At 35.3% G+C, this 23,255-nt stretch overlaps 2 protein-coding genes across 6 annotated transcripts in view; one reads left to right on the top strand and one right to left on the bottom strand.

Annotated features, from left to right (window-relative positions):
• Positions 1 to 3,340, top strand: part of SMC1B (structural maintenance of chromosomes 1B) — a 34,217-nt gene extending 30,877 nt beyond the window's left edge. For both annotated transcript variants that reach the window (XM_062592494.1, XM_062592485.1), the window contains 2 exons: positions 2,747 to 2,857; positions 3,130 to 3,340. In XM_062592494.1, the coding sequence (XP_062448478.1) occupies positions 2,747 to 2,857; positions 3,130 to 3,237 (219 nt within the window). In that variant the 3' untranslated portion in view covers positions 3,238 to 3,340. The remainder of the gene's footprint in view (positions 1 to 2,746; positions 2,858 to 3,129) is intronic.
• Positions 114 to 19,319, bottom strand: FAM118A (family with sequence similarity 118 member A). 4 transcript variants are annotated; one of them, XM_062592524.1, is made up of 11 exons: positions 19,262 to 19,319; positions 18,902 to 19,084; positions 18,330 to 18,370; positions 16,261 to 16,358; positions 14,965 to 15,217; positions 13,018 to 13,239; positions 12,285 to 12,413; positions 11,132 to 11,417; positions 8,640 to 8,672; positions 7,166 to 7,249; positions 114 to 537 (listed from the first exon to the last, which is right to left on the bottom strand). In XM_062592524.1, the coding sequence occupies exons 4-10, from the start codon at positions 16,305 to 16,307 to the stop codon at positions 7,173 to 7,175; spliced, it is 1,047 nt and encodes a 348-aa protein (XP_062448508.1). In that variant the 5' UTR covers positions 16,308 to 16,358; positions 18,330 to 18,370; positions 18,902 to 19,084; positions 19,262 to 19,319; the 3' UTR covers positions 114 to 537; positions 7,166 to 7,172. The 4 variants fall into 4 exon arrangements, with proteins under 4 accessions (XP_062448508.1, XP_062448492.1, XP_062448517.1 ...); XM_062592508.1 differs by lacking the exon at positions 114 to 537 and adding an exon at positions 2,796 to 5,861; XM_062592533.1 differs by lacking the exon at positions 114 to 537 and adding an exon at positions 2,796 to 5,861 and having other exon boundaries at positions 12,291 to 12,413.
• Between the last annotated feature and the right edge of the window lie 3,936 nt (positions 19,320 to 23,255).

The following is a 23,255-nucleotide window of genomic DNA, read 5'->3' as shown; positions in this document are numbered from 1 at the left end:
CACTTTCACTTTATTGTTAATCTACAACAACATAATAGTATCTTTTTGCAGAAAAAAAGAAGATACTGATTACTCTTCAACCTGTTTCAAAATATACTAGATTTGTGACAGAAATAATTACTTTGAGGTATTTGACCAACATTAGGTTTAAATTCTTAACTATATATTTTAACGTTTCCAAATTGTAAAACTGAGATGATGTCAGAAGTGTGAAAGTATGCAGCATGAATGTATGTGCTACCATTTGACATGAAGGTCATCTGTGAATTGTTGATTCCATTTATTTTGTTTTGTTTTAAGCACCCTGAAATCCTGTATCTCTAAAAAAGTAGAAAAGAATGTGTCTGGATATTGAAAATCAAGTCATTCTCTCACTGGAATCACTCATTTGATTTGGACTACAAAATTTTATTTTCGTGAACACCAATTAAGGGCTATCACTTACTCCCATTTTTGTTGCAGTAACTCTTGCTTGATGAAAAGAACTCTTTCAATCCTCTCCCAATTTCTTTTTCTCTTTTTGGTAGTAACTGTTCACTATAACGATAAAATCATGATAAAATGGAATATAAACAATAAAGATTGGCAACAGTTTTACAAACAACAAATGATATTTTTTTCCTAACAGAGTTCACTGTGTGAAGTATGAGGCTTTGCTGGAGGGTACCTCTACAGTAGAAAGTTGGGGAAGGTGCACTGTTTGTGCCTGTCAGATAGAATTCCTTCTTGGAGATTGCTGACCCCTGGTAGCTTTGTGAGAAGCTCTGGGCTTCAATGCCACGTACAACTGAAGAGATGTCCATTTTACACCTGCGACTATACTAAGCAGCATTCCTCTCCAGAATGCTATAAAAAAAGAATAACCTCAATTTTTTTATGCAACTTCATTTCTTAATTAAAAACCTATCATAAATCTGATCAATTTACTTCAGGTAAAAATCCCATTCATTACCACACTAAGTGTTTCCAAAAGACACTCATATTACCTCTTGCATCGTTATTGGCTGAACGGTTTCTAGGCTTGTAACTTTCAGTTTGTAATACTTTTACAGTTTAAAAGTACCATACTGTATTTGAAGCAGCTCAATAATGTACATTTTCAAGTTGTATATTCAAGAGAGTACAGACTATTAACAGAGAGAGTATAGTAAGTGCTGGTCTAATATGTACTTACAAAAATAAAACCATAAATATTATGCCAAAGAGCTATCACACTCAATTATACTACTCATGAGGGTTAACCCTAAAATTGCCCTAGTAGTCTGCATTGAGCTTTTAGTTCAGTTCTTGCAACCAATCTAATCTGGCATTTCTGTTGAGCTTCTTCCTATGAAGTTGAATTGGACTTCTGCCCAACCTGCACTACTGAAGATGCCTGTATCTATTATAGTTTAAGCATAATAGGTGCATAGCCACTGCCCATTATTTCCTATTTGATTTAGTGCTCCTCTCACAGTTTTATCTTTTCTTCTCATAATACATACTACAAATAGATTATGTAGTGCTCTCTCTCTATATATATATTACAGATCATATATATTTCATATTATTACTATAAATTACATATGTAATGCTTCCAGTGTGGGGTTAGGACAGGGGAGAGGACTTGATTGCCTGTTTTATATGAGTGACAAGGACCATGAAACCTGTGATAAGGCCTATGATTTCTAATATAGCTGAAGAATCAGCTTACATGACTCGGTGACAAATCAGTGATTTCCTAGGAAAATCTTTAATTAGCTTTCTACATGTTGTTGGGAGGAGAGTTAGACTCTTCTTTAAGCATGCATGACAAATGTCTTAAATTGTAGTACGAACAAAATCAAAATGGCAAGGCTCTGCAAGAAGAACTAACTTAATGTTTCTCTGCTCTTTCGTATCTTTTTCCATATCTATAAGATGACGTATTACTGGAAAGCATCAAAATCTTGAGACAGAGAAATTAAATATTGCAAGTGAGCAAAATGATATATGTGGTATAATTTACCATTTGGAAATACTGTTGCTAGTACTTACTGGTATCCAGAGAATTTGCTTAGAGTAAATAAAATTATTCTTTCCATTTTTTCTGTTTAAGGATTTACTAAAACAGTTTCCAACAATTTAATTACACCTTCAAATTAACAACTTTAATGAAAGTTCATTTTTGTAACTGGTTAAATCCAGCTACCTTCTATCACACGTGCCAGATAAAACTGTACAGACAAAACTCTTAACTTAAAAAATATATTTCTTTATTCAGCATATAATTTCCATTGTGGAATATTGTCTTCTTTAGCCTCCAATTTATAGCTTAATTTTTGTCTTTCACTTTGTACCTCAGCGAAGAAAATACTGTTTGCAGCAAAATGTATAGTTAAGATCTTAGCATACAACCAGCAACAGCCATTTCACTTTCTTTTTTTCTCTTACTCAGGAATTTTCACCTACCTTCCAAATTATATTAACTATATTAAATATTTTTCATTGGCACTGACATTTTTCTGTGACCTTATTCATTGGAGTGAAGATTGTTTTCATACGCATTTTTATAAAAGGGCAAATCTGAGAGGCTGTTAAGAACATGCAAAATAGCTGTCTTAGACTGTTTTATTCCTCATTTTATCCTGCTTATTTTGTAACAGAATTACTGAATTCTACTGCTAATGAAATTCAGTTCCTTTTGCATCATTCCCTAATTATAGTAATCAGTGTGATTTAAGTCTGTCAGAACTAAGTTACTGAAATATTTGGCTTCTCTCCAAAGGTATCAAGTTTCATTAGAGACCAGGCACATGAACAGATTCAAATGATAGTTATTTCTTTAAAGGAAGAGTTTTATTCCAAAGCAGACGCATTGATTGGAGTGTGTCCAGAGGTAACAATTAATTACTACTTAGTTTGTATTATCTAACAAAATTCTGTTTTTTGTTAAAGTATTGATTTGCACCTTAAAAACTACTACAGTTAATCATTACGTACATAACTGCTGTTGGATTTGAACCACTTTGTCTTCTGAAGTAATCACAGATAATGACTTGGCTAGCAGATAACTTTGGCTGACTCAAGCTTATTATATCTCATGGTCAGTTATGAAATGCTTATTTCAAGTAACAGAGATGTTCTAAATTGTGTGATTCTTCTTTTCAGCATGATGACTATATGTTCAGTCAAGTACTGACTCTGGATCTTACTTCATATCCAAACATGGATGATCATGAAAGAAGAGAGAACACACACAGTTCTAGATTGGAATAAAATGTGGATGATTTCAGGGCCATGTGAAAATAACAACTGTTTTATAGTTGTTAATAGTTGTTGAATTTATTACAACTCTGAGTTTGATGTGGTATTAAAAGTTTGACCAGATAAACATTTATCTTTCAAACAAAGCAGTTCTGTAAAATTTTGAAAGAACACACTAATATTCAACTATTTGCCTTAAGATAAAGGACCACAGGTTCACATAAAACATGCTGTTACAAAGGATTAGACTTCACAGATTTTTTTTTTAAGAAAAAAAAATTCTTAAGCCATAGTTGCAGCATGTTGCAAACACTTTCCAAAATTTCTCTAGGTGGTAGCTGCATATAGTTATTTCCTATTCTACAAAACAAGGTGTTGTAATCTAGCAATTGTCTCACCTGACTTAGTGATGTCTAGTGAGATTTTAGTCCACTACAACTGTAAGAAAATACTAATTTTACTAAAGCTCATACTGCTTCTCCATAAGAGTGATATAACCTGGAAGAATTCCACCTTTAAGGTGTTGTACCCCACATAAAAGTGGGAAGAGCAGAACAAGTGCAACTCAGATGCCATACAATTAGCAATCTCAAAATATATATATATATATGTATTAGTTTGCAGTTGAGATTGTTTTACCACAGCTGTTCCAGTACAGTGAGGGTTTTTTTTTTTTGTAGCTGCGCTAGAGGAAGCAAAGGTAATGAAGCTGGTTAAGTGATTCTAGCGCTCTCAAACATCATTCTTAATCTGGCCTGTGTTTCACTTTAGTGTATGTTAAAGTGTGTGGGATTTTTTTTGCTTATTTCATGTTTGTTTAAATAATTACATTATATGTTCACATACTAGCTTGCTTTAGGCCACTAGACTTCTATGCTATATTGTGCTTGCTGTGCACAACTGAACAATACAGGACATGGTGCTACTACATAAGCAAGGAATGACATATGTTACATGTTCCTATGGGAATACTTTATCTACTGTTCATATGTTTTGTATGTCAGTAACATGTATCCACTTAACAGATGAATGCTTATTAAATACTAATGTTGCTGTTACACTTCCTTAAATAAAATTATTTATTCTCAGTGTTCATCACCATTTAGTATCAGTCCCCTATCTCAAATCCACTGGCAGAGGTGAAAATGTGTGTATTAGTGTAGTGGATGAATAGAAGGGCAGCCTCTAATGTTTTCCACAGAAATCTTGATCCATGCCAGCCCGTGTACTGTGAGTATAGTTCTATTTTTGTTTTGGTTTTAAGCCATTTATAAAAATGCCCATTTGAAACAGAAAAATACTGTAAAAAACAGTCTGTAAAGAAAGGTAAGATACATATATTAACTGGTATGCAAGAATGGCTTGCTTAGATTTAAATCTTTTATTAAAATTGTATTATCAAAGGTACCCCCATCAACTTCTTTTCACAGTTGGAGCAAAATATGGTAATGGTCAACAGGATTGTTTTCAGTCAATATCTTACTCCTATTTAAAAATAATTATGAATTAAAATATATTAAAAAATCTACAGTAGAACCAGCAAACATCACTTTTATACCTCTAGCTGTATGGTTAATTCTTTCACCTTATTCAGGTAGTAATTGGGATCGAGCCTTAAACAAGTTACTTTTAACATGAATCAAATGGAAGAGCCAAATTTGAGATTTTGTCCCTTTTGATTATATTTTAATCCCTGAGGTAGCTGCAAGGCTATGCTGTTCTTAAGATGGCTGAATTGTATGTAGATGGTAACAGTTCCTTGATTGGCAGGTAGGGGGAGACACTGAGGAATTTCTGTATACTCCTTAATGCACATGTTATGAACCAAAATAAACTGATGCTCATCTGCTTTTCAGAGTGCAAATACATGGCACTTCAGTTAGAAAAGACTACTGTACAAGTTGTAATTCAGCAGTGTTTACAAAAGTGAAGAACCTCCAGTGCTAGGTATAAGCTGATCATAAGGACCAGAAGGCAAGGACGATTCCTTGCCAGACTAACGTAGTCTGATTCCAGGCACAAAATATTACCTGACTTTAGGGAAGGAGCCAAATAATGGCAATAATCAGGGTCTTAAAAGTGTAATAGCAAAATTCATCAGACAAACTGAGTTGCAGTTTATGTCAGTTTACATTTTCTAAGTTTCATCAGCATCAAGACCGGCAGCTTAACTTAACACTTATTAAAATAACCAAGCAAATTTTACAGGCTAGAATCTTGCAGATGATGCTGTACTTAATGCTACAAGACAATCTTTAAAGGTGATCTGTGGCAAGAGGGTTTGAGTATGCCTATGTTTATTTTCATTATGCTTTTGCTTTTTAACTTCATAAAACACAGCCTAACCTTCAAGACCTACACTGAGCTCCTCAGCAGTTCTATCATACACTAAAGCCAAAATATAGACTGTAGATCCTGAAAGACAACAGGTGTATTTTCTTCTGAGATAAAGAGCCAGCGCACACACACTGTTTAGATTGCTTAGCCAGGCAAAGTATCTTCAGAACTTTGCCTACTTCAGAACAGGGACAAAGACTTCTCACATCACAAAGAAATATAACATCTCTGTAGTAATCAGTCCGGAAAGAAGCCTTCACTTCATCTTCAAGTATATCATTTTGCTTGCATGCATACAACTAGAGAACAAGCAGAAATTCCATCAGTGACATGAGAGTGAAGAGTTAGCACAGCAGCTACAAGTCTGACAGAAAGGTCATCTGACAGCTCTAGCTCATCCTCCATGCAAAACCTCTTTTAATCAGTGTGTTCCCAGGTCAAGTCCGTAAGAGATGGACCTAAGAGAAACCTGACCAGGGCAGCCTCCACAACCTCCAGATAAAAACATGCCAGCATCAGAACAAGAAGGGCCCTGGACATGCTCTCCTGTGGACACTATGGTGAGAGACTTCAGAGGATCTCAGGTGTTGGCATTAGTAACTGAAGCAAGTCTGGTAGGGTAGTGCTGAGACAGCTCAATGCTAGGTGATGTAACTACCTTGGAGAGATACTTAAGAGTGCCTAACTAACCATTTGAGCAGTTCCACTAAAGTCAAACTTGAACACTGTATACAGATACATAATGAGATACTAACCTAATTCTGCTGTATTAAAGCTATTCTGTATCTGCTCTCTCGGATTTTGACAGCCTATTCTACAGTTCAAACACTAGGATATTTTCATACAAATACACAGCAAATAGGTCAGTAAGTCCCAATGCATATACTGGATGTCTGTCTTTGTTGGTATTCTTCTATTATATCCTTTTCTCCGCCATGTGATCTCATGTTTAAAAACAAACATGAAAATGAATACTCTTGCTACAAGCATAAAGACAAGCATGTTATTGTGATGTGGGCTCTATAAACATAGAAAAGCAATTCCTAACAGCCTGCAGTTCTAGATCTGAATCTTGCAAACAGCTTGTGCTGACAGACCCCTGAAGATTTCAGCTTCTTTCAGCTGCCTAAATGCAGTACAGCAGAGATTCAGCTGATGAACTAGAAAAAAACTCGTTTTAAAGGCCACTAACAGATAATTTCAGGTATACCAACAGTAATTTTTTAGGCAGATTCAAGTATCTGTGTTGTGACTTCACAGCACTCTACTCAAACCTTGATACAAGCTCAGTGTTAAATTTCAACAGTCTCAAGACCTCCAGTGGGCTTGAACAAGCACAGCCAGATAAAACTTGCATCTGCTTCTAAATGACCCAGCACATACAGCTTTAGTACTACACAGAGTAGTTTGGAACTGCATGGAGAATAACCAGTGTGCCTCTCAAACTTGACATGCATTCCCCATTTAGCATTTTCTTTTCTAAGGATGTAAGATAAGCAATTTTAAATCCACTTTGACATGGAAATAGCTCAAAACTTTCCACGCTCATATAAAACATCTGCTTTCAAAAAGTTTTTGCTTTTTCATTGAATAGTGGGTATACCATTATCTCACTGCTTGATTCTCTTAGGAGGATCAATGCCATTTTCTCCTAACTTCCTTTTAGCACAGTCCACACATGAAGTTCCTGTGGAGAGAGAAGAAAAATAGTTGTATGTAGCAACATTAAAATATTTCTTCCACATGTATTTTGTGTACTTTTTATTACAAGCATCCAATACAAAAATAAACAATCACGGTGCACTGAGATTCTTTTACTTGGATTCTGATTTATTACACTAACTGCCTACTGAAAGTCTGTACCCTCAGGTCAGTGACCTCAAACTTGGTAACACTGAGCTCTAGGACTAACATAAGAAACAGGAAATAGTTCATTATACAGCTGCCTTTTGAAGAAAACTAGAAGAAAAATATTTTTACTTTCATGTGATACTGCCTGTTAAGTTCACAAGAGAGATATTTCTTTAAAAAAATCTGGGTCCTTTATTCAGAGAACAGAATTCCTAGTATGAACTAATATTGAAATAGAAACAGCAAAGATGGACATCCTGATTTTAAAGGTATTTCCTTTGCATTCATTTTTATAGTCTATCACCTAAAATTCCAGACTCGGACGGGGGAGTATTTTGCAAATCTGTGCTAAGGAATCATTCTAATTTTTAGTTTTTACATATTCCAGAGTACAAGTAAAATAGATGCTATGCCTACTTTTACAGAAGGTATTACTGGATAAGTTAGTAAAGGAGTTCTATGTTAAGTGGAAGTGGAACAAGTTGTGCTTAAAAGTGTGATTTATTGTTCTTCAGTGATACCCAACTGTACTTTACTGAAAAAAAGGGGATTACAAACTCATCTGAAAGAGACAGAAGCTTAGAATCTAACTGGAAGTACAAAAGTAATTTCTGAATTTACATCTGCCCGTAAGTCTCAGTCCTTTCATATTTTTTCATTGTTTGAAAGAAACAAAAAAGCATTTTCTACAATAACGAAAGAAGGTTGTTTCACACAATTTTTCTCCATAATAATCTTGGTATTATTTATAGCAGCAGCACAAAGATCTTAGCAGTACATTTTTTGACGTGTTTCTTCTAAATGAAATTACGCTAATTTAGCAAGTATCACAAAGACAACTGAGCAATGCTTTACAAAAAATTCATCCTCAGTACTACGTGCTTAAGTTTGGGATTCATTCTTCTACGCTCTCTTAAGGAAAAACATTCTAAATAGCCATGTACGTGTCCATGAGTTCTTAGTTTAGATTAACCTGTCAGCACAAATCATTTTTCATACGCATGCTGGAACTCTTCCATTATGTCGTTTTTTACTGACAGATGAAAGTCCCCAGTTATCTATTAACATATAGAAAGACATGAGAGAGTAAATAAAGAATCTAAGTGTATTTTCACAGCCAAATCAGGGCTCTGCATAATAATCACTTAATTACTCTATAAAAGACTATTTTTACATCCCTACTAGAGATTATGAAGGTTTTCTAAGAAAATAAGAATATGGTTTACCCAACAGTGTTGTGCTGTCCACTTGGTCAGCATCTAGAGAGGGTGAAACAGGAACAGAATTAGCATCCAAGAGTTAGATTATACCTTCTGAAAACTCCCAGAGTGGCAAGGTTGCACTTCTTTCAAATAACCGTTTTGACAAATTTCTTGTGCTATTTTTTTTGAAAGAGTTTTTTCTAACACTACGCCTAGTAAAATGATCTAGTCTGTGCAAGAATGCAAGCAAATTAGTGCAACATGCTATCCAGAAATTCAGCATTCAGCTTACTTTCAAGAAGGCCCAGGCAATACACTCTGATATTGTATTTAACAGACAAGAGGCGTAGCATTGCACTGTCAAAAAGGAAAGGACAGCGCATTAACACTGTCTTAAGGAATCTGAAAAATAAAATTTTCTGAAGTCTACTAAGAACAACTGAGACACATGAAGCTTAAATTCAAAATGCTACCTTATAACCTCATTAGTTTGTAAATAAGCTCTAACTTGAAAAAAAATATTTTTACATATAGTTAGAAAACACTGAAAGTTTGTTAGCAGGAAGCAAAACAAGGATTAAAGTAAAATATTCTTCACAGGAAAGTCCAGAGACGTTTGCTTTTACAAAACAATAAGGAAACACAAAAGAGTGAAACCCAGCAGCTGGGTAACCTAAAGGGCAGCCATCCAGTTTTACTGAGCTCTTGACTTTCAAATGAGATCAAAATTTTGAATTCAGAATAAGATCCCTCCTCCTGCAAGTATTATGCCAGTTAGTAATCCCATTGAATGAAGAAGGGTGACTCTGTATGTTGGCAGCACTGCAGCATGATGAAGTAATTTCCAGCATTAATATCTCTTTTTATTTTGTATTTAGAGGTTAATTAAATACATCTTCCATGCTGTTTTGAGATCAGTGGCTGCTCTGCAGTAAAACAGATACTCCAATAGGTTTTAGATAGTGTGTAAATCAACAGCAGTACAGCCTACAGCCTACAGCTAGCAGGCTGAGGTTGACTGTATCAATGTCTGGTATTGCACTCCAACATACTTTTAGGTATATTATACATCTGTACAAACATTCTGCAACCTAAGCACTATGTTAAGTTTTTCTAGCCTTCATGAATGAAAAACTCTTAATCTGGTCTAAATGTTTAATCCACTTACGGAAATCAGGCACTTACCTGCAATCTTTTGTGGGAGGGCAAGAAGAAAGTTCCTCCTATGCACCACTTTGGAAGAATTTTAGTCATAGAATCGGTAAAGTTGGAAGGGACCTCTGGAGATCATTTAGTCCAACCCCCCTGCTCAAGCAGGGTCACCTAGAGCATGTTAGACAGGGTTGCATCCAGATGGGTTTTGAATATCTCCAGAGAAGGAGACTCCACAACCTCTCTGGGCAACCGGGTCCAGGGCTCTGTCACTTTCACAGTGAAGAAATTCCCCCTCACATTCAGGTGGAACTTCCTGCGGTTCAGTTTTTGCCCATTTCCTCTTGTCCTGTCACATGGGACAACTGAAAAGAGTTTGTCCCCGTTCCCTTGACACCCTCCCTTCAGGTACTTATAGTCAAAACAATTCCACTGGCATTGTTGATCAAAAAGTGCTGGGAAATAATACTCTTCCCAAGGTAATTTTCTCTTTATTTTCCTCAACTCTCTGGATTGCCCTCAGTAGAACTGTCCTTGATGGGAGAGCATTAAAGAAATCTCCCTCCCCTATTTCAACACCCAGTTGCCATTTTTCCCTGTTCTTTGTATAAAAACTCTTTACTGTTACTCCTAAGAGGTTTTTTGAGTTGAGATATCACAGGATGCAAGAAAAAAAAAAGTGAGCAGAGAGATCTAATAGGTACAATTTAGTTCCCTCTCAGGGCAGAACTGTTACCTACAGCATAGATACCAAGTTATTTCCCATTCTAATATGAACTGTCCTGTACAGAATGGCATTTACTCTCACAAACGACAGATTATTCCACAACCTCTTCTATTTTATCCACTCAATTTTTATCCCCAATTAGTCTTATGTAAGCTACTGGATGTATGTTTACATCCTTTAAGATTTTCAGTTTTCGTTCTCCCACTCTATGCTTAATCATGCCACAAATATTTTGGTTTACTCAGATGATCCTGTGAGTTAATTCCTTCAGTTCTTCCAGCCTCTTACTGGTATTTCACATAATGTGATAGTGGGTAATGAATGGGTTAGTCTAGACAAAAAAAATACACATAAATAAAAGTAAACATAAATAAAAGTAACCAAATACTAACAATAAAAAGATGAATTCAGAATTAAAGGTTAAATTCACAAGAATTCAAGACTCTAAAGAAAAAAAATCTGTTGCAGTTTTGTCATGTGTTGCAACTCTGCATGCCATTCATAAGTAGAGATCTTGCACAGGCCTACCATTAGCTACATACACAAGGTAAACACCTCAGGCCAACTTCTGATTATATACTATCAGGGTTCCATATTTGAACAATCAAAATTTTCCAATTAAAAGAGAATACATTACCTGGGCTTCTCTGCTTGCAGATTTGAGCAGTCAGGTCTTGTACGTACTCTGGAAATTGGTTAAAGCTGTCCCCATAAGACACTACTTTTATTCCATGCAGAAGCATATCTGCTTGGAACTTAAAAAAGTGGTCTTCATTTTCTTTAAGCACCAACATATAATGTCCTAAATCCACCTTATTCTTTACCGTATAAAGAAAAAGAGCTTGGAATATCTGATCACGCAGAGTCTCTCCACAGCCCAAAAATAGAAATGATTTCGTTCGATACAGATTTTGAAGAACTTCCTGTTAAGAAATTTAACACACAAGAGAATAACATAAACCTTATTTACTTAAGTAAACAAAAGGCAAAATTGGCAACTTTTGAAATATGTCTGGCTTTTTAAAAAAGAACAGAGCAACCACCAATATTAAAATTAATTAAGAATTTGTTAGAATCAGGACAAACTGATACATCATGAGTAATGATTCCACAAATACACACATACTGAAAAAAAAAAAAAAAAAAAAAAAAAAAAAAAGATCAGTCACAATCCAAAATTAAGTAAATATGTAAATTTTTCCAGTAAGGGCATTTTACATTGAAAGAGTAATAATGACAGAACAGTACACTCCTGTTGGGTTGATATGTAAATACGGAAAATTAATATTCTTCACCAAATGTTTGACTTTTCAAAATACCTAAGACATGATGTTAAGTCCAGGATCCAGCGTTTGTAACAACTTATGCCTTTCAAAAAAAGGCATCCAAAAAAATCAGGTGGTGAAGAACTCTTGTACTAGCATCAGTTAACTAACACACTGAACTGCTGACAGAATTTGGATACACATTTTTAATCCACACTGAACTTCAAATGCAGTGTTGTGGCCAATATTCTTGAGTTAAATACAAAGAACTTCAAAACTATGACATACAACTGGGGATTTTGATTGTGACTTACCAAGAAGCAGTTTACAAGAACATACACTGCCCCAGCAACATAGCTGGCTTCCTGAATAGTACTGCTACTTATCTGAGTCTCAGTTATTTAATCTACACGATCTGACAAGACCTTAGCCTAAAGTAATACATGTGCAGTGACTAAAACAAAACAGTTTGGCAAAGCATTAAAAAAATAAAAAAAAAATAAAAAAGATAAAGATCACACAAACCATTACTTCAGGATCTTGAGTAACATCTTTATATCCTGAAGGATCTAGGACCATTCCACAAGGATCTGTATACAAGCCATGAATATGCAGAACTCCATATTTTATACAGCCTCTCGCCCACTGAAGAACCTAAAGAAAGCCATGCATATTTCATTATGCTATACTATTGAAATACTGCAAAAATATACAGGTGCCCTAACATATAAAACCACCTAAAGCAAAAGTTACTTCTCAAACTTTTCTGCAGCAAGATATAGTTATAATTACTACTTTATTATAATAATTAAAATAAATTATACAAGAAGTGATTGTTGATATTGAAGGTATTTTGAGATTTTTGGTCTAAACAAGCATTCAAGCAAGAAGCAAGTTCTAGCAAAACTGACAGAAAAGATATGAACAGACAAATTAATTAAATTACCTGCTAGGTGAAATCGTATTTGTGATTGTAACAATTACCTCATTTAAGTGGATGAAATTGTTTCTCTCTTTCCCAGGGCAGCAGGGAGGATAGTTAATAAATGTGTTACTGTGATCTTTGATAAACTGTATCAGATAGTTCAGAACAAAGAGACACCAAGATATCATCTATCTGCTGTTACTTTCTTTATAGGCAAGCTTTACAAAGTAAGAAGTTTTGACAGTTTTCTTTAAATACCAAAATCTTCCAGTGAAGTATAAGAACTGCATTCTCTTATGAGAAGTGTGAACATTTTTACTACTCTCATCATACCTTATCCTTATCTTTCAAGTCTAAAGATTCCATAGGTTTACTCTGTTGCTGACCAAATATTTCAAGTAAATTATCATAGTTTGTAGTCAGGACCATTGTGCCTCTCTCCATTAGTCTTAGAATTGACTGCAGAACAACAGGATTCTGAATATGTTGCTCTAAGTTATCAAACACCTCCATTAAGCAATCCTGGAAGAAGTTGGGCTTGGTATCACCAGTACGCTGAAGAATGAAAAGAGATAAACACTTCATAAATATCATGCGCACCATTATAATTGCCTTCAATTGGAAACCCACAACATTTGCCTATTTAATGCCAAAGCTTTTCTTTTAAAGGAGAATTGTGTAAGTTTTTGAGAGCTCAGGTAGTATATAAAACATAGAAGGCTGAATACATAGAAATATCAACATTTAATTTCAAATTATTCAAGTGCTCTTGCCTTCAATTATAGCTCAAAATACTATCATCTAGTTCTCTGAAAAAAGTTTGCAGAACGGGTACAACGAAGCAAATCTCTGCAGTATTTTGCTACATAAAAATCGGCCCCTCACTCCATCACTTCTATAGAAATACTGAGGTGCACTTATCTAAAAGTAGAGGCTGCATTTACCCTATCTATCTGATGAAATAGACAGAACACATAACAATTCTAAAAAAATGTACAAGCTTCCTAGTCATCAAACTGTTTTACACATACCAGAAACCTGTTTACAAGCCCAGTATTATTGCTAGCATAACCACACGGAAACACCACTTCTCCCAATACACTTCTCTTGTTTTTAAAGTAGTTAGCATGCTAACATTGTCACTTCCTAATTTCAGAGACTGGAATATTACTACTAGAGATTTTTTTTCTTCTTTTGCTCTCCAATGGATTAAAAAAGAAAAAAAAAAGTTTCTTCATCTTTTTATGTGCTGCAAAACCTAACAATACACATGCAGACTCCTCCCAAAAGGACTCAGTTATCGTACTTCTTCTGTACAGAAAATTTATGTATTTCAAAATGCTGAACACATCCTACAGCTTAGCAGTATGTACATCACTATAATTATTTCAACTAAAAGACCTGGCAAAACTATTAATACAATCTGAAAACCTCTGGGACCTAAAAGTCAATGGTTAGGAGACTGAGCACATATGGACTTCAGTGAAGTATAAGTTGCAGCAGCAGTAAGTTTGTGTGATCTAGGGCTATCAGTAGGGTCGTAGTCTACTACTGTTTTCAAGATATCTCTAGTTTGAGCCATCAGAGCTAAAAATTCCTCTTTCAGTTCAGGGCAATATTGCTGAGAATCTTTTAACAGTCAAGACTCTTGCCTGTGTTAATTATGACAAAGTATAATCTTTTCCAACACTTTTCAGCTAGACTAGAAATCATACATTGAGTAAATAATCATCACTTCTGCAGCAGTAATACAGAGAGTACTTCTAAGTTTGGCAGTATACTAAAAGGTAAGATATATCTTTTACCTATATTTATATAGGCATATATACCCTTTATTTTATCTTAATGTGCAGAATTTACTTATAAAGATAAGTAATCACCCTACATTTTAATCCTGACAAAATTCAATTGAGTCCTGATGTCACTAGTCAACAGTGTCAGACCAGACTGCTAGAGTAAGTACGGCTTGCTATTTCAAATGTTTAATAAAATAACTTTTTTTAAAAAATATATATATAACACATCTTATAAATTAACATCCTGATTTCTCTATCTTCTAAAGGGCTATTCTATCCTACAATAATAACCATCCCACTGGTAAAAGTGTTTAAAAGTCAACTGTGCTTACCTACATCAAAAACAAGGATTTTTCTGCCAAAATGCACCATGATTAGACTACCATCCCAGCAAAAATTCCAGTTTCAGAAAGATGATGAGAATTTTGGTCGATAACAAGATATAATAATTTTAGAAGTTGATATAAGCTTCATATATACTCACTGGTGACATTTTCCTGATGAGATCATGTGCAACTACAAGCAGGTCTCTATCTTTGATCACTTTTTTACGAAACTCAGCAACATCCCCTGGATGAAGCACCTCCAGCTGTTCAGCTGCTTCAATGACAGCCTCAATGCAGCTCCTCCAGGAGCACAGTGCTGGGATTCCTGGTGCTACTGCAGCACTTACTCCAGTTCCAATTACCAGAAGAAGGTCTCGAGGCTGCCTTCTTATTAGACTTTTTAAGAATTTTCTTAAAAAAAAAGAAAGATCTTTATTTTCTACAGTGCTTCTATCTTATCTGAAGATCTCATGCCTGACACAAGTAGTCTGTATGAACTATTAATGCTTGTTCAAAACTAAAGAGCCAAAGGAATTGGGTCTTCCATTTCTATACAGAAGAATTGTAGCATTAGCAGCAGTTCAGAACATTCCCGAAAATGAAAAAACAGAACAGTTTACTTATCTAAAATGGACAACAGATTTATGTGCATACAACTAATTTAAATAGCTATAAGATGGCAACGACTTTAAATCAGTATCTTTAAGTAGAACCAAATTGATAATCACTAGTTATCAGTCTACTCAGCTATCCAACAACTATTTCAACTTAACATTTTTTTTTTAAAAAGCATTACATCCTTGTACCAAGGACTGCCCAATGATCTACTAAATATGCACATGCTAGAAAGTAAGAACTATTTCAAAGGGAATATCTGCAATATTTCAAAGAATCAAACTTTTATTTATTTAGAAAAAATAACATCTTTTATTCCTATTTATTCTTCCTATAGGATAGGAAGTGAAAAATACATTCAAACCATGTTTTTACTACAGAGAACCTTAGAATTTGCTTAAATTTAAAAATTACCAAATGTTAACTCCTGCTAATCCAGCAACGTGAATGTTTTAAATCTCTTGTTTCAAAATATCCTGAAATTATTTAGCAAAAATTAAAATGTTTAACTTGAAATGGCTTCAGACACAGCAATTAAGAAACACGTAGATAAATTTGCTAATACCTACAAAAAAAATTTCACAGATAATCCCCCATGCCTTCCTGCTACATTCAGCACAAATTGCTTCCTCTAGGCAAGTATATTATTTATTTCTCACAAACAGTTCAACTGAGTATGAAGCACATGGTCACTGACAAAAAACAGTTTCAAAGGACTCTTTCAAGTTTTCAAGCATGATGCCATTCTCACTTCCAATTTTCAAAAACATATTTCAATTATTTTTTCAAACTTCCATTAACAAACAAGTTTATAAAATAACCTTCACAACATTAGTTACCTGGATTTTTGTTCACTTCTAATTGTTGATCTTTCTGATGAATCCATCTCTGAGCTCTAAGCAAAATAAGGATGGTCATCTACCTTAAAAAAGAGACCCTAAATAAAAACAGATATATTTTTGCTGTCAGCATTTTCAATTTATTCTTATTTCATATTTTAAAAACAAGAATTTGTATCTCATATTTCACATGTTAAGCAACATGCTAATAGAAATGAGAAAGACAAATTATGAGCATGTCAACAAGCAGAGCTCCATTTAGTTCACTCAACTGCCATTTTGCAGCTAGTGGAGATACGGCTATTCACAGCTGAAAAACACCTGTGTCTGAACTCAAGACAAAATTATCATACTCCTAAAGATGCTAATTCATTTTGGTTAAATTAATTCGTTCCTTGAAAATTGCTTACAGTAGGTAAGTGTTCCATTATCAGAAAACCATTACTCCCCCTAAAGAGCAATGATGAAATATTCATGTCTTCGTATCATATCCTATCGAACATTTCTACTCATATTAATCAAGACCACTGAACCCACATAGCTGTATAATCAGTTGGTTCAACTAAGTTTGTGGAAATCAGACTTCTGCAGCCATGAGGCTACAAGAAATCTCTGCTAGCTAGCTAGTTATTTCACTGATCATATAAAAGATGATTTGTCAGAAAGTCATTTTCAATAAAAACTTAGCAACTATATTGCTACTTGAAATGACACCTAATCCCGTTGAGATCTGTGTCCTAGAATTGTAAGACATCTTTTCTGAGTTTGTTTTTTTTTTTTTTTTTTTTTTTTTTTGGAATCTTACTTTCATAACATTTATACATCATTATGATTTGCGAACAGCTAGCCCTGTAAATCTCCAAAATTGAAACAAAAGAATGTCATGAATTCATTCATCTTTCTCACAATTTCAGCATATTTCAACCTATGAAGCAGAAAGCTGTACTTTTTAGACAGTATGCACCAAAGAAAGAACAAAAAGCAAAAAGGATTACACATTGGAAAGTCATAGAAATCAAAGTTTTGTAGAAGAGTACTACAGGACCCTGCTGTACCAGCAAGTTTGCGTGACTATAGCTGATTCTCTCCTACTTATTGTTAAAGAGGTCAAAATCATCTACATTCTTGTAAGAGAAAAACATCTGTTTTTTTTATAAGGATGTGTTTTTTATCTGGCTTTGAAACATATCTGAGTTTGTGGTTGTGAAGACTGCAGACCCTAATCCTCCAAATAAACATTCTGCCAGACCCTGTGCCTTATAAGGCTTCTTGCCAGCTCTCAGGTTCACATGCTGAAAGCTAATTTGGAAGCAACAGGCCTAAATCTGGAAAATATTTGGAAAAAACAAAAAAAAATGTTAGAGAGACACATCTGATAAAATGCACAAAGACCTGATCTGCAAATGCACCCAAAATGTCTTTTCAAGTGCAAAGTCTTTTTTTTATATATATAATATTTACTTTGTTCATGCTCTCTTCCTTCTTTGACTATATCCTATAAAAATACCAGCATCCAAAGAATGTTAGCATATTCAAAATTCAGAACAGTAACTTATTAAGAGCAAAACATCCAAATATCTAGAGAACAAGATTTCTTTACATACAGAAAAACTGAGAGTTCATAATGCAACAGCAACACATGACATAACTGTAACTTGTTTATTCTGAAAAATACTGTATTACATCATAAACCCATCCTTGATATATTTGGGAAACAATTCTCAAGAAAGCTAAACACTTCAGTAATTGTTTAATACATCAGTAACTTGCCAAAATTAATAAAATAAGCATCTCACCACAGGATGCTTTCAGTACCAACACTTTAGACCTTATTATCTCTATAATGCTCTAAGTCGCTTTCTGGGAAGCCAAAGCTGTGTGAGTAAGTGGCAACAACTACCCCATACTGTATTAGCTAAATGGATGCCAACGGCAAACTTAAAATTTCTCCATGCCTACGTCTGCTCTAGCTATTAACTGTAAATAGTTACTGTAGATAGTGTAAAAACTGTAAACAGAACATTATCCAATCAGACGTAATAAACACTTCTTTCAATGAGCATACCTACCAAAGCAGAGAACCTGGGCATTAAGATTCACCAGTGGTTTCCTTAAAAAAAAAAATTAGACTTATAAATTATATTTTAATCAAAAGTTAGCACATTTAAACAATCTTCCCCTCATGGTAGTCAGGAGATCAGATCCCACTAAAATCCAGATATGCCTGAAAACACTGAATTGGAACTTCGTCTGTTTTCCAAATACTGGGAGGGCTCACCAGTACACCTTTATACTTTCTTCCTGTTCAAGAAGATAACTTTAAGTATCTATTCATGAAACAGGCATTTTTTTAAAAAAAGCCTGAAATTTCAGGTCAAAAGTTTGATGGGCACAAGCCAATCAAGTGGTTTTTCAAGCAGTTTAATATATGAAACTTAGTATTTTCAAAAGAAATGAAATCTCTTGAAAAAGTTTCTTCCCCCCTTCATGCTAATTTGCTCTGGAATAAAAACAAGAGCACCAGGCTAAGCAAGACACAGACTTCTATTAAGTGACACTTCCTTTCTCTGTCCACTAAGTGGATCTGCGGTTATTTAGCGCAGTAATTAGGCATGCCATTAACCTTCACGGTGACACCAACCTCCACTTGTGCGACAGCACTTCTCTTCACTCAGCCATGAGCAAAACGGAGCCGCTCTCCTGGGCAAAGCTACCTCCGGCCAGCTCCAGCAGCACCCTTACTCCCAACGGCGCAAGGCGCTACGGAGGCCCTGCGCCGCTCTGCTCTGCTCTGCAGCGCGGCCACCACAGCCGGATCTGCGGTCTGAAAGCACAAATCATTAAGGGGAAGGCTGTGATTAAAGACACCTCGAGCGGCGATTGAGCGTAGCAGCCCCCTTCCTCCCCCTCAGAAGCACCATCAGGCCAGCTGCCGGGCCCGGAAGGGGGCCCTTCCTGTGCTGTCCCACCACCACCACCCGTGCCCGGCGCCCCCACCTACCGGGACCGGGCCAAGCTCCAGCGCCGTCATCGCCCGGCAGCGGCCTAACGCCGCCAGGGCGGGGCCAGGGGCACGCGGCTCCCCTCAAGCGACCGTTGCTGGCGACGCCTCCCCTACCCAAAGTCTTCCCGCGCGGCTGGGAAACAGCCGCCACGAGACTAAGGTTCCGCCGGAGGATGGTACCGCCCTCCACCCCCAGCTCTCCCGCGGCACGGCGCAGCCTGAGGAGCTGGGTCAGCATTGGAATTTATTCAAGGGGAGACACTTATCTTCTGTACTTAATTTTATCGTCATTTTTCCCTCCTCCTCATTACTATATATACCCTAGGTATTGCCAAAGCAAGAGAACAAATTTTCAGTTAAATGAAAATGTTAACCATTTTAATCAAACAGGTCCAGTAGCTGAAAGGCAACAGTTCAGCAGATCTGTATTCTGTGATGATGTAAGTGAATGTTAAACATACCTATGCTTTGATTTATGAAATTGAGATGGGTAACATTTGCCCACCTCTAAAAATACTTGAAATTGTCTACAGGCAAAAAGTGTAAATTAGCAGTCAACAAGATTGTATGAAAAAAAAAAGAAGAGATCAATTAATCATCAGTTAAGGAAGAAAAGGACTTAAACTTGAAGATTAGTGGGATTAATATTATGAAACATATTAGGATGATGAGAAAGGAAAAGAGCAATAAAACTAAGAGCAAAAAGGCATTGTAGAATTACCCTCAATTCAAGGCTTGATTGTCTGTGTTGACTTAGGCATAATTAAATAATATTGTGAAGTGTTAACATCAGGTGGCATATGTTATATGCAGTGATAGCAAAAACAACTTAGTGTGATTCATCTGGTCAGTTAACAGGTTGCTTTATTTAACGTCACATTTGAAAGGCAATAGACAAAAGTTCTCTTCAGATTCTTTTTTAATGTCTTAAAGCTGCACCCTAAAAACTCAAAGTTCCTTCAGCATGGCTTAATCTGGCACAATTAACAATATGTAGCTCTGTTCCACTGTATTTTCTAACAGCAGTGCCCAGCTTTATTTGCAGCTCTGTGGATTTAATTAGATCACCTCATGGAAAGACCCAGCTGTGCAAGAAAATCAGATAGCCAGATGTGTAATGACTGCAAATCATGCCTAGAGGTAGTTACCAGTGCAGAACTGTGCCCACAAATTCCAGTAGCTAAACTATACTGAAAATATGTCATTTGCCATTTTAACTAGAGTTTTCAAAATTACTTATGGTATCAGTTTACAGATTCTTGAAGGCTGGAAGTATTTATTGGCACTTCCCAATTATAAGACTTAAGAGATCATACTTTTTCCTATAGTCAGTCATTCTTGTAGTGTTTGGGGATACAACCAGAATTCAGAGGTCTTTTTATGCATATATGATACTGTTTGAATAGTCTCCTTTGTTTGCAACAAAACAATTAATCAATGTCAAGAGTTACATTGACATTCTGGGATAATTTTAGAAAGATTTTTGTTAAAGATGGCCAGTTTTACTGATGAAACATAAAACCACTGGTTTTATTCCATATTCTGAGATACTTTATGGAAGAATAGTTGATTAGGCCACTAACTTTACTAACTTTTGATTTGCATAAGGACATTGCATCCTGGTGAACTGTATGCATAATATTTCCTAGATATGACTGTATCAATTCATCTGATAAATGTCATTACTTCTGCCTGTAAATCTTGCCCCTTTATATCCTTAGACTACCATTACTCCATTATTTAAAATAGTAACAGTAATAACAATAATAAATGACACAAGTGCTAGATTCCTATGTGAAAGGGTTTGAAAACTCATTAAAGACAATGAAATACATCCCAAAAGTAGACATATAAAATATTATCTAAAGGAGACTTTTAGTTTACCCAATCTAGAGCAAGAGCCTGTATTATTTTTAATTATATTTCGTTAGTATTTATTCAATATAAATATATTGCAGAAACAACTACAACACTGTTACAAGAAAACTAATACAAGGTTCAGTAGCAAGGGTCACAATGAGAAGAGAATGAAGTGTATTGAAATGTGTAAATTTTGAAATACAAAAAAGTTTCTTTCAAGAAGCAACAAAGAAAGGTGATTACTGTTGCTACAAATCAGGAATTCAGAAGTAGAACATGTAGTTTCAATTAAGTAACTACAGAAGTTAACCATCTGATTCAGTCTAGGATTTATCTCTCATTTTTTAGTAAATTCACATGTTTATCTAAGTGTACTAAACAAGATCTCAATTGTATTGCTTATTTTGGGATTTCTTGCTGACTTTGGAAATATTGCCCAAAATGATGTAATCAGGATAAGCAATGCAGCTGGTTATTTTTGGCTGGAGGAGGTCATAGGTCTGATTATTCAGCTGTATTTTTGTGCACTGAGATGTAATGTTGATTTACTTTTGTCATCTTTCTTTTTAGTAAGTAATAACAAAGTGAATCCTAGTTTACATTATGCCAAAACCTGTTAGTTTGAAAGAACACAAGTAAAAATCTTAATGAAAATTTACTGAGCTTGTTGAAAAAGTATCTTTAAGACACCAACTAACTTGCATTTTAAGTTCTTTCATAACAGGAAGCCAGTTTGCCCTTGTTGCTTGAAATAAAATTCCTTCTATATGCACAGTGGAGTTGTTGGCTATCCCCGATTTCTTTTTCTACCTCGGAGCTAACTGGATCTTAATAGTGTGTCATCTTTGTAAACAGAACAGTTTACACAATGCTTTGAAGAACTAAGATACTATCAGTAATTCAAACTATAATTTCAAAAGCCAGTGTCAGTTAACTTACAGTTTAACTATGATTAAATATAGAGAAGAATTTTCAAGAACAGCCTTTGAATTTGTATTTCCAGGACTGTATGCATATAAGCATAATGCATATTGACACGATTTATGATTGTAAAATAATTCAGTGTGTAACTGCCAGTGCACATTAGAGTTTATTTCTAATGTTGCCTAGTGAAAAGCACATCTTCAGTGGCAGATACAACATCTCTCTACAGTCAACTTTTACTTAACAAAGCATAACTATATGCAAGTTCTGTATTACCTTGCATCTACCTTTCTCAAACCAGCTGAATCATAGTCAGTAGTCTTCAATGTACAGTTTGCTGCTGCTGTCCTATACTTTCCATGAGATGGAGAGAGATGATAAGCTACAGCTTCTTGGGAAGATTTTTGGAGACCTGTTTCTAGTAGTTGTACAAGCTGTAACAGTAATAAGCTTTAAAAACAGATAGGAGACCTTTTCACTGAATACAGGACAAAATGCCAGAATCTAATTGCATAAGCATGCTCCTTTTTAGCTTCAAAAACATCTTATTATCTTCTATTTACCTTATTTTTTCCCCTGAATAATCAGTTAATAGAATCTATTTTCAGTAGCATTAGCACCACTGAACGTGTAATCATTTCAGTATAGTCATACGTAGAAATATTTATATATAAAAGTATAAGCTATGGGGGAAATATGACTTTAGCTCTGTTAGCTGCCATCTGTTTGACCTTGAATTTATTTGGAACTGTTTATAACAGAGGCTGTATATATGAGCTTTCTTGGAAAAAAATGGGGAGTGCCACTGACTGGAATGTCCTTTGATTAATTAGACGGTCTTTTGCACCTTTCTGACAAAAACAAAGAGCTCTATCACAAGGCCCTTATCTGTTCTGAATAGCATCAATGTGTGAAACAGTGTGAAAAGAAGAAAAATTATTTCTAAGGAGAGCTAGAGGCAGAAAAGTAAAGGGAAAAAATTAAGGAAAACAAAAAAAAGAAGCCTGAAAGCACTAGAAGAGAGAGAAGAGAAAAGGGGTAATAGGAAATTAAAAATGAGTGAGACTTGAAAGAATGGATTTAAATCAAGCTTGATACTATGAAAACGGATCAGAAAGGAAGCTAGACAGGAAGTTTCAGATACTCAGATTTTGCTCAAAAAACAAGCTGCTGCTTGGTGCAAAGGAGAATTAGGCCTAAGTCAGAA

The sequence above is a fragment of the Rhea pennata genome, chromosome 1 (genome assembly GCF_028389875.1).
Source record: "Rhea pennata isolate bPtePen1 chromosome 1, bPtePen1.pri, whole genome shotgun sequence".
Classification (NCBI taxonomy): domain Eukaryota; kingdom Metazoa; phylum Chordata; class Aves; order Rheiformes; family Rheidae; genus Rhea; species Rhea pennata.
Note: the sequence above shows the minus strand (reverse complement) of the source record. Positions and strands in the feature narration are given on the sequence as shown.

What these genes read in the sequence shown, in the direction of transcription:
- FAM118A (XM_062592524.1), bottom strand. Translation starts at nt 16,307, where the DNA reads ATGGATTCATCAGAAAGATCAACAATTAGAAGTGAACAAAAATCCAG. An exon ending in TCATCAGGAAAATGTCACCA is followed by an intron (nt 13,240 to 14,964) that starts GTGAGTATATAT and finishes TTCATTCTTCAG; the next exon opens with CGTACTGGTGATACCAAGCC. An exon ending in CTGCAAGCAGAGAAGCCCAG is followed by an intron (nt 8,673 to 11,131) that starts GTAATGTATTCT and finishes CACCCTCTCTAG; the next exon opens with ATGCTGACCAAGTGGACAGC.